The sequence below is a fragment of the Solanum stenotomum genome, chromosome 6 (genome assembly GCF_019186545.1).
Source record: "Solanum stenotomum isolate F172 chromosome 6, ASM1918654v1, whole genome shotgun sequence".
In the NCBI taxonomy this organism is placed as follows: Eukaryota; Viridiplantae; Streptophyta; class Magnoliopsida; order Solanales; family Solanaceae; genus Solanum; species Solanum stenotomum.
In genome coordinates, this window is record NC_064287.1 from 36,284,533 (window position 1) to 36,295,907 (window position 11,375).

At 37.8% G+C, this 11,375-nt stretch overlaps 1 protein-coding gene across 3 annotated transcripts; it reads left to right on the top strand.

The window, feature by feature from the left end:
- Positions 1–2,066: 2,066 nt before the first annotated feature.
- On the top strand, positions 2,067–11,010 carry LOC125866699 (protein ESSENTIAL FOR POTEXVIRUS ACCUMULATION 1-like). Of its 3 annotated transcripts, none has more exons than XM_049547005.1 (12): positions 2,067–2,395; positions 2,787–2,834; positions 2,943–3,016; positions 4,313–5,107; positions 5,241–5,334; positions 5,457–5,615; positions 5,709–6,461; positions 6,653–8,631; positions 8,715–8,823; positions 8,947–9,046; positions 9,832–9,980; positions 10,426–11,010. In XM_049547005.1, exons 1-12 carry the CDS (start codon positions 2,329–2,331, stop codon positions 10,743–10,745), a joined length of 4,647 nt encoding a protein of 1,548 aa, XP_049402962.1. In that variant the 5' UTR covers positions 2,067–2,328; the 3' UTR covers positions 10,746–11,010. The 3 variants fall into 3 exon arrangements, with proteins under 3 accessions (XP_049402962.1, XP_049402964.1, XP_049402965.1); XM_049547007.1 differs by having other exon boundaries at positions 8,974–9,046; XM_049547008.1 differs by having other exon boundaries at positions 8,715–8,814; positions 8,974–9,046.
- The last annotated feature ends 365 nt before the right edge of the window (positions 11,011–11,375 follow it).

Consider the following 11,375-nt stretch of genomic DNA (forward strand, 5'->3'; position numbering starts at 1 on the left):
AACAGTGTTGTCTATCTTGTGCGAAGATAGTCACTTCGAAAATCATTAGATGAGATGTTGATTTCACTGCTCATAAATTCAACAAAAACAACAAAAAACATTTCGCAATCACTACAAAAAAGAAGAGGATACTTTATTTCAACAATGAAACCTTAAAATCAACAATAAGATATCAGCAATTGATAAACAGATATATGAATCACAAGTAACAGATACTTTATTTCAACAACCATATCTTTCATCTACAAATTTAAAAGTAAAACTCAAACCCAAACAATCAGTGTTTCTACAGATTACAAAACTTGTCTATCTTAAATACAAATCGCAGCACACAAAACTTGCCTTAAACTAGTCTTTCATCTACAAATGTAAAACAAATACATATTTTTCTATCATCTACATATATGAATCACAAGTAACAGATACTTTATTTCAACAAAGAAACCTTAAAATCAACAATAAGATATCAGCAATTGATAAATAGATATATGAATCACAAGTAATAGATACTTTATTTCAACAATCATAACTTTCATCTACAAATTTAAAAGTAAAACTCAAACCCAAACAATCAGTGTTTCTACAGATTACAATATACACTAGATACGTTTATTTTTCAACAATGTGTAAAATTAAAAGCAAAAGATAGACATACCATGGGTAGTGTTGGTCGTAAAATGGGAGGGACAACCTTTCTACCCCTTTTCTTTTTAGTTTTTACATCCTTTGCTTTAGATGATGACCCCACTTTCGTTTTCTATTTTCTCTTGGAAGAAGTTCGATTCGCCATTAATGTCGTTGCATGCAAGCTTTTAGACCTCTGTTCATTCAAGTTTCGGTGTTCAGATTCAAAAATTTATTCATTGTTAGGTGTTATTAATTGGGAAATCCCAATATTAAAAGAGGGATGATCCATTGTGACAAATAATCCAAAATCGATTGAAACAAAAAATTGATTTTGAAAGAAAAATGAAGAAGAAGAAGAATACCTATTTTGAACTTTGACACTGTTGAATCGTTTGGAAATCAAATTGCTTTGAAAGCGGTAACTGATTTGGTAGTGGGAGAGATTATAGGCGAGATTTTGGGGGTGAGGAAGTTGGGTTTGATTACTTTCACAATAAAGTATCCGGAAAATAGGAATTTGGGGGAAAAAGTAGGGATTTTTGATTTTTTATGAAAGAGAAGGGATTAATTGATAATAGGTAAACATATGTAGTGTACTTTAGTAATTTTACCAAGATAGAATGAACTTGTTAGCCCAATACTCTGAATTTGGACAGAAGCCCAAATTTATCTCTCTCTTATTATTGTATATTTCTTTCGATTGTATTTAATTCCAACTTATACTTTTAGATTAACTTAATTAAATCGACAAATCATCTTTTGGTATAATGAATTTTTCTATTTAAGTGATTTATTTAATTGTCTTTCTTTACTTAGTCATTTTTTTTTGACAAAACTCTCTTTAAATTATTTCAAGTATCTTAAATTATTATGTTTTCTAAATGACTTTAAATATATTGTCCTTCAAATATTTTTCCAAAGTTAGTCATAAAGTTTTCAAGTCCTTGGATAATTGTGTGTTAGCGGACATTTCAAGTACGTAAAACCTTCTTGAAATGGAAATAAGAACCCCTACCCTTAGGAATTTCAAAAGAATTTTTTGTTTTACACCTAGTCAAATAAGATGGACATGTATTTCAAACACGCTAGTAACCTTGGACATACCAATGTCTCACAATAATTTTACTTAGGATCATCAAATAGTTGCATGACCAATGAGTTCATATACCCTACTAATCTCGCTATTGTACAATGTTATATAATTAATCAATCTCATATGTACACAAATGATAAATTTTTTTTTAATTATATTGATGTTCATGTATAGTATCAATGTGGTACCCGATCTAATACACACAACTACTTGTACATCGGACTCGAGGTGAATGTATTGTTAGCATAAGAGCATATTGTGGTAAGTAAATTTAAAGAATTTATTTGAATGACCAAAACAGAGTTAAAAAGGATAATTTTGTCTAAAAATTCGTTTATTTTAATTTTTGGTTTTCGAGAAGATGATTTGGCTCTAGTGACCACCCAAACCCTCAGCCTTTTCTTCTCCGTCACCTGTTCCCGACTCGCGCATCTCTCTCTTTCTCTCTGCAACAGTTCTCATCAATAGCTCTCGGAACCCTAAAACTCTCTCTGGCTTGTGCTTCGGTCCTCAAATCCACATTCACTCTCATTTGACTCTTCCATTTCACTCTCTCCCCTTTTTCTCCGATTGATTTTTCTGTATCGATCCTCTATCTCGACAAGGCCATGGCAGAAGGAAATCTTGATCTTCCTGACGATCTTCTTTCCTCTAAGACTTCCGATCACTCCAAAGGTGCTCTATAGTTTCTTTAATTTTGATTTACAATTAGTTTAGGGCTTATTTTTGAATCTTCAATTTAGTAAATTCTAGGGCTTCAGATCAGGTATCCTCTTTATCTGTATTTGGTTCTCTGGATTTGCTTTCTTTGACATTTCAGTCTATCCAATTCTTCTATTGCCAACTCAAAATACACTGTAGCGGCTAGTCTTCTGGTCAATCTTAATTGACGAGGGATTGATGCTTGTCAACATTTATTTTACACTAGGAAGTTGTTGATTTTCTCACCTTCTTCTAGTGTTTGGATCTACAAGTAGCTGCAACTAGATTTTCTTATTTATTTATTTATTTACTTTTGCTCCCACTTTGTCATGTTTTACAGTTGCTAACAAACATCTGCTTGCAGGTAATGGTGACAACAAGCCTTTCATGGGTCAGCTTGATATTTCCAAAGGTATTTCTCTTTCATTTTTTTTTAATTTTTTATTACATGCGGACTCTGGATCTTCTTCTGATATATACTTTTTACATTCTCTTGTAATTCTCCTTGACCTTGCTTTAGATCAAGCAATGGTGGACAGCAGCATTCCTTTGTCTCCACAGTGGCTTTATGTTAAACCAAGTGACACAAAGATGGTGAGTTTGCTTACTTTTCAGACTAGCTGATTTATACTCATCAATGGATAATTCCATCATACAAACTATACTCATAAGTAGAATTCAAAGCTTGACAGTTATTTTTTGACCCTAAGATCTGCTTTTCTGGCGTTATTTATACTTATTTTAGTCTCTTATTATTCAGAATACTTGAGAGATGGTTTGCAGTTTGAGACAAATTCTTGTCAGACCAGTCGAGATATGGATGCATAATAGCCCCTCCCTCTTGCAGTTACAACATCATCTCAAACTCAATAGATCATATAAAGTCATTGTCAACTATAAAAATGTTTTTTTGTACATGATTGAGACTTTTTACTTGCTTTGTGTATGGTATGATGAATTGTATTTTTTTTCCCTTGATAACCGAGAAATCCGTCTGTGACCCGCCCTTTGGACCAATCACAGCCTTCCAAACTCGGTGGATAATGGGCCTGCCCCTCTACCCTTCTCCACTTAAATACCGGGCTTCCCTTTGCATGGTATGATGAATTGTACTTATTAGTCAAAACTAAAAAGGAATTGGTTTGTTCCATCCGGAGATTCCCCTTTCTAAGTATAAATATATGGAACCCTTGAGAATGAAGTGTTTTGTTGTTGAATTAGACAGTCTTTGTGAAATCTTGTCGGTGTCAGCGTTTAACCATATTAGACATAACAAAGATATTGACTTTGATGTTTTAGTACCCATATGTGTTGACTAAGTGTGTGTGGTCTGCTTAAGACGGAAAGTTTCACCCCTTTGAAGGATCACACTAAGCATAACAGCTTTTGTTTGTTAATCCTGTGATTTTATATGGTATTTACCGCCCATGACCACAGAGGAAATACTTCTGTCATGCATGTCGTCCATTACTTGTGGCTTCATAACAGATCTACGTCTTAAAACTGAGATTTATAAAGTCACTGTCTATCCAAGCTCCTCTTATTGATCTAAACAAAAAAAGATACCTTGAAACACCCCAAAAACACTTTTCCTTTAAACTTCAACCAAGTTCGGTCACGTTGTAGCATATTTCCTCCTAGACTTTATACGTATGAAATTCTTGAAGTGTCTGTTACCGATTTCTGTTGCAATGTTAAGCAGAACTGAAGAAAATTTTGCTTTATTTGCCTGTAATCTTTTTGAGATTTGGATTTCCATTCCCCTCTCTCTCTATATATATATATATATCTCAAAGTGCCAGATGTTTAGATGTTACACATGCCCATATTTCTTTTTTACTGCTTGAAGTTTCTAGTAAAATGTTTTCTACTGGGTTTTATTCATCATAGGAACCGCGTCCACCAAGCTCTCTGTCACTTGGAAGTTCTGTTGATTCAAGTCAGAAGGAGGCTTGGCGTACAGATGTACCTGACGACAAGAAGGATTGGAGAAGAACGACAGTGGAGACTGAGAGCAGTCGCCGGTGGCGTGAGGAAGAAAGGGAAACTGGCTTGCTTGGTCGGAGAGAACGAAGGAAAACCGATCGCCGTGCTGAGCATGATGTTAATAACCGCAATTCTGGGCTTGATACAAGGCGTGATAACAAGTGGTCTTCTAGGTGGGGTCCTGATGACAAAGAAAAAGAAAATCGCAGTGAGAAAAGGATAGATGTAGATAAGGAAGATGTTCATAATGATGGTCAAACATTTGTGGCTAACCGTACTGTCTCAGAACGGGAGTCAGATTCTCGTGACAAGTGGCGTCCACGCTATAAAATGGAGGGCAACTCTGCTGCTCCAAGTTCCTATCGAGCTGCTCCAGGTTTTGGACAGGAGAGAGGAAAAGTAGAAGGGTCAAATGTGGGATTTAACTTGGGTCGTGGGAGGTCTACTGGGACTATTATAAGACCTTCCTCTGGGGGTGCAATTGGTGCTTCACCATTTGAGAATTCTGTCGCTGGAAAATCAAGAATCTCGACTGGCATATTCAGTTATCCACGGGGGAAAACTCTTGACATATACCGCAGGCAAAAGCTTGGCTCATCTCTTTGTAGCATGCCTGAAAATATGGAAGAAGCTCCCCCAGTTACCCAAGTAATTGCTATTGAACCATTAGCTTTTGTTGTTCCTGATGCTGAGGAAGAGGTGAGCTACATCAATTACTTCATTTGTTCAGAATTGTAGGTTTTCTAAGTGTTCAAAAAATATTTGATGCCATAAAGTTGCTTGATCAATCTATATTTGATGCCATAAAGTTGCTTGATCAATCTTATTATAGGCTGTTCTCAATGATATATGGAAGGGTAAAATTACCGGTGGTGGTGTTTCTCACAATTCTTTTAGAAAGGGTCAATCAATGGATAATGTCACAGGTAATTGTTTCTTGAACACTATGTCTGGATGCGGTACTGACTGCTACTCCCATCCCTATCCTTTGTCTTTTTGTTGGAGTTTGATAAGAGATTCTCTCTGAATTTGCTTTTATATCTTCCAGAAACAGGGGATACAGAACCCAACAATACAAAAATGGGTGCTCCCTTCGCTGATGTCACTGAAGAGACAGTTGATAGGTTATTGAAAACTTCAATAGGTGTTGAAGAAGCCAATACCTATAGCTTTGTTTACGAGAACGGTGTCAAGGTCAAGTGTGATGGTGAGTAAATTATTACCTCTAGTTAAATCAGCTCTTCTCATCAAGGTTGATTTTTCTGTTGACTTCTGATAAAGGAACTTGTTTGTGATTCAGGAGGAGATAATCATGAAGGACTGAAAGACAATGTTTCTGAAGCTATTGCTGCAGATGGAAGTTTGTTTACCAGGAAGAGAACTGACAATAGTGACTGCCTTAACTACATTAGTGGGTCCCAATCTGATATTTCTGTGCAGAGCTTACCAGATTCCGGAGTAACCAGGACACCTATCTTTGAGAACAATCAACATGTTGCTTTTGATGGCAGTTTGAAGGTGTCTGATGATTCAAATTCTGTATTTGTGAAGTCCTCTTCTGAAATTTATTGGAACAACCTTCTAGGAAGGGGTATTCCACCAGAGGAGTTGAGTTTGTACTATCGTGATCCTCAGGGCGAAATCCAGGGGCCATTTCTCGGAGCTGACATCATTTCATGGTTTGATCAGGGATTTTTTGGTATGGACTTACTAGTTCGCTTGGAAGATGCCCCTGAAGATTCACCTTTCTTTGAACTTTGTGATGTAATGCCGCATTTGAAATTTGAACATGAGCATGTTGGTAACACCAATCTTTCCCAGGCAGAACCATCTGCTGTACTAGAGGGGAAGTTGGATTCTGGTTTACGTAGCTCAGCTTCTGTTTCTGAGATGGTTGGTTCTGCTGCCTTTGATGGCTCGAGCTGGCCGCCATCTGATTTTGATGGCCTTGGTGGACATCGTATTCAGTCAATACCTGATCATCCAGCTCGTCAATTTAAACCTCCATATTCACATAGTGAAGACTTTAACAATTTTGCTGCTCAAGATGAAGGTGAGTTAGCATTTTTAGCTTGGATCCTTATTGTTTATCTGAATGCATAGCCTCCTGTGGCTTTGGAGGTGGGAATCTAGCCTCTTTCCCTGCATATAGGCCATTAAGGTCATGGCCATTGATATTTAATGTGGTTGACCTTTATCTGTTATTTTGCTATTTAATTTTTAAGTTTCCATCTATATTTGCAGAAATTGTGTTTCCAGGAAGACCTGGAAGCGGTGGCAATGCTATTGGAAAAACTTCCACAGGCCTTACTGATCCTTCAAATATCCACCGTGCAACTCCAAGCGCAATGTGTGAGGGTGGAGTTCCAAATCATGAACAGACATTGCACCCACTTGGCTTATTATGGTCAGAGCTTGAAGGCACTGCAGGAAAGAGTGGTCCTATCTCAGATGTTCCTTTTAGAGGAAGTGGCCAGGATCAAGTTCTAAACTCTGGTGCTGCAAGGGTTGGGCCATTTGGTGCCAGGACGGACTCAACCTCTGCTCTGGAGACATGGACTGATGCTTATAGAAGAAATGCTGGATCTGAACCCAACATATATCAAGATGCTATGGATGCCAGCCGCTTGTTGCACCAGGACCATGAACTGAACCGGTTTGAGTTGGCAGACAAGCTGTTTTCCCAACAACTTCAGCAACAGCATCCTCATAATTTGATATCCTCTCATAATAGTCACTTAAATGAAGCTATGATGGAACGTGGCACAAATCATAATTCAATACACCAACCACAGTTGGCGAGTCAGACTGGGCAGGATCTGGAACACTTTATGGCGCTTCAGCTGCAACAGCAGAGACAGTTGCAGCTTCAACAACAGTTCCATCAACAGCAAATGCTAATGAAAGAACAAGAGTCCCATGCTAGGCAGCTGGTTCTTGAACAATTATTGCAGAGACAAGTACGTGAACCAAGTTACACACAATCACGTCTTGATGCTATTAGGCATAGCAGTGCTCTGGAGCAGGTGTTGATAGAGCAACAAATTCTGAGTGAACTGCAACAGCGTCCACATCTTCCACCAAGACATGCTGAACCATCTATTGAGCATCTCATTCAAGCAAAGTTTGGTCAAATACCACATCAAGGGCCTCAAAGTGATTTAATGGAGCTCCTATCACGGGCAAAACATGGACAGTTGCACCCTTTGGAGCATCAAGCCCTTCAACAAGAACAAGCACATGAGAGGTTAAGACAACGTTTGGAAATGGAGGAAGACAGACAGATTGGCGCTGTCTGGCCTGCTGATGAAACTGGTCAGTATCTAAGAAATCCAGGTGTTGCTCGTCGAGCAAACTCTGGATTTGGTCCATTAGATATTTACCAACAGCAACAGATACCCCCTCCGGAAGAGCATGTTAGTCATCTGGAAAGGAATTTGTCAATGCAGGATAGACTTCAGCGGGGTCTCTATGACACTGGATTTCTGCCTTTGGAACGGACGATGTCAGTACCTGGTGGTGGTCCTGGTGTTAATTTGGATGCCATAAATCCTCTAGTGCGCGCACAAGGTATAGAAATGCAAGATCCAAATTCAAGAATGCACTCAGCTGGTCACATGCCTGGTTTCTCGACTGGCATCCACTTGCAATCTCCTCACCGTCCTCTATTTTCAAATCAGTTTCATGCTCCAAATGGAGATACAGTGGAAAATCATTGGTCTGAAAGAAATGGTCTGTTACCAGCTGATTGGATGGAAACTAGGATGCAGCAACTACATCTCAATGGTGAGAGACAAAGAAGGGATTTTAATGTCAAAAGAGCTTCTGAAGATCAAAGTATGTGGATGTCAGCTGGTGCTAATGATGACAGTTCAAAGCGATTACTTATGGAACTGCTCCAGCAAAAATCTGGTCAGCAGTCAACTGATCAAGCAGAAATGACCAGAGGGATTTTGTTTGAGAGGGGCTTTCACTCCGGTCACTTTTCTACGACAAATGCTTCAAACCGTTCATTCAACGCTCTTTTGGACCAGGATATGAGTCTAAACCAAGCTATCACTGTTGGGTCATATGGTTCTAATTCAGGTTTTCCACCACAGAGAGATCATGTAAATGAGATTGCCGATAGTCTTGATGCTTGTGAGAGATTTCCCTTCAAATCTCATTCTGGAGCTTTAGCTGAAGCTCAACCTGTCTTTTCCAGCATCAATGAAGCCTCTCAGGTAATTTACAAGATCCCAGACCTACATCTTATATGTGTTGGCAATGAAGATACACTCTTACATGTCACGATGATTATCTGTAGGTACATTTAGAGGCTCGCGAAAGTATCGTTAGGCAAGCTGGTGTGCCGACTGTAGAAGGGGAAATGCCAATTAACTTGCTCAGCAGGCACACTTCACTTGGTACTGGAGGTTACTCTCTCTATATATACACAATTACACACACATATGTTGTGTATTATATTGAATGCTTATATATATGTGTGTCTGTGCTTGTATATCGTCTTATTAAAAGAAGGTTTTATTGTTTGAAAGTTTGTAATGTTTTTAAATCATCTTCAGGTGGAAGTCTTGACTTTTACAATGACAAGAGTGATAGAAGGGATTCGGCTACAGAGGAAATTCCTAAGGAACGGTATGTGCTATCTCTGTTTCTTCCGGGAAAGGACTTATTTTTATGTATGTCATTCTCATGGGTGTAGTTGGTAGTTTGGGAAATCAAGTAAAGTTTGTGCTTCAGTAGCTGCAACAATTTTATTCATATAAAATTCTTTGAAAGAAGAAATCACTACTTATAATTCCTGGAGTGTAGAATTTATTGCCAAGCTTCTATTACAGAAAGAATGTACTCTAGTTATAGAAGTAGATTGGCTTACTAAGAAACTTTTTTGCTTTAGAGTACTGAACGTTTAGCTATGATATTTCACTTGCCTACATTATTTTACTGATAATTATACGTCGTATTTTTGTTTTTATGATAAAGTGAAATATCAATGGTTTAGCATCGCCTCTTCAGGAAATGCTCATTCACAAAGAAAAGTATGTCTTAGAGCCTTGATCACGACACTGAACTGCACATTAAGCAAGGCGAAGTGCTCAACGCATTCTGAGCCTCGCTTCAGGGATTAAGCGTGCCTTTGATAACTCACCGAGTTGTGTTTTAATCTTGTAAAACCGTGTTATGCAAATATGTCTGATTGTAACTTTTACATGGTGCTACTTCTTCCTTGCTCAAAAAGTTTTGTTCCTCTTCTTTTTCCTTTCAATGGTTAGTATTTTCTTTAATCAGTGTTTTTTCTTGTATAAGTCACGGAAGAGTTTTACCATCCTGTATATAGGACTAGCTCCTTCCCTCAATGAAGATTATGTTGTGATTCTGCTTTCCTGATATGCATCTGAATTTTGTTTCTATTTGGGTAGGATGGCTGTGACATCAAAAAGGTCAGATAACATCTTGCCGAAGCACCCACCTGTATTGCGCGTTTCTTCAACCCAGGAGGGTCTATCGGAGATAACTTCTGATAGCCTAGTGAGAGGCAAAAATCCTTCAGATGCCATGGCTTCTGAAGGTAGGATGTCTTTCTCCTTTTTGTTGCTATCACTGTTTACTATTTTGTCTTGATATTTCTATATTTGCTAGATATTCTGCACCTTGAAGATGTGAGAAATATACTACTCCCTGTGTCCCAATTTATGTGATACTCCTTTTTGGTCTGTCCAAAATAATGATTCTTTCTCTTTTTAGTAACACTTTGAACTTTCCATTTTACCCTTAATGAGATGATTTCTAGCTACAAATATCTATGACTTAATTTAAATCATAAGTTTTAAAAGTCTTCATTTCCTTCTTGAACTCTATGCCCGGTTGTTACATAAATTGGGACGGAGGGAGTGGCTAATTTGATGTCTGCTCTTCCTTTATGGCTTGTAAGAGTTAATTGCCAATCCCCTTGCACCACACTCATTCTATCCATCCTAATTGCTAACCCATCCTTTTATGAATTCTGTCACTAGGGGGTAAGAGGGAAGCGGGAGGTAATGCAGCAAATCAAGTTCCCAGTGCTATGACGTCTGAAAAGAAAGACGGGCGCTTCCGACGAACTGCATCTTGTAGTGATGCTGATGTTTCAGAGACATCATTCAGTGACATGCTTAAGAGTAATGCTAAGAAGCCAACAGCTCAGGAAGCACATGCATCAGAGGCATTGGATGCAACACACCGTAGTGGTAAGAGGAAAGGAAAGAAAGGAAGACAAATTGATCCTGCTCTTCTTGGTTTCAAGGTTACAAGCAATCGCATCATGATGGGTGAGATACAACGGATAGAAGATTAGTTGCTGTACAGTTGGTAACTTGTGTCCCGATTTCTTGTGCTGTACATTCTCGCGTCATCTGTGAAATTTCCGTAACACATTTTCTTTTACTCCATCCCATTTTGTGTAGGGGTGGCTTGAGATATAGTTAGTGTTAGGTAGTGTAGACAATTAGTTGTGTGGATTGAATCTTTATAGATACAACCAATCAAGTAGAGTAGAGGAACATCCTAACAGAATGTTTTCCTTAAGCCAATGAGATAAGGGCAAAAAAATATACCAATAAGCTCTGAAAGAGTAGAGTACTTTTAGAACAAAGGGCACAATCCCCCCGTCCCTCTCTCCCTTTTAAGCTTTTTTCCTTTGGTTCTCCCTCTCTTCTTTTTTTAAGTTAGTTTTCATTTTTCATATTAGTTGTCCATTTTTTCTTTTACACGTCCTTCAAGAAATTACAAATAAAATGACAGTTTTAATAGTTACTCCTTGAAAAATTATTTTGCAACTTTACAAATCTTGTTTACACGTCTAAAAACAATTAACTGTTAAGGTAAAATGAGAAAAATTAATTAATTATATTTTTCTTTAGTTATTTGACAAGTAATTTTAAATAACAATTTTGTTTATTCCAAAAATAGTATAATGGAATTGAAA

What these genes read in the sequence shown, in the direction of transcription:
- LOC125866699 (XM_049547005.1), top strand. Translation starts at nt 2,329, where the DNA reads ATGGCAGAAGGAAATCTTGATCTTCCTGACGATCTTCTTTCCTCTAAG. An exon ending in TGTCAAGGTCAAGTGTGATG is followed by an intron (nt 5,616 to 5,708) that starts GTGAGTAAATTA and finishes TTTGTGATTCAG; the next exon opens with GAGGAGATAATCATGAAGGA. An exon ending in AGATGCCATGGCTTCTGAAG is followed by an intron (nt 9,981 to 10,425) that starts GTAGGATGTCTT and finishes TTCTGTCACTAG; the next exon opens with GGGGTAAGAGGGAAGCGGGA.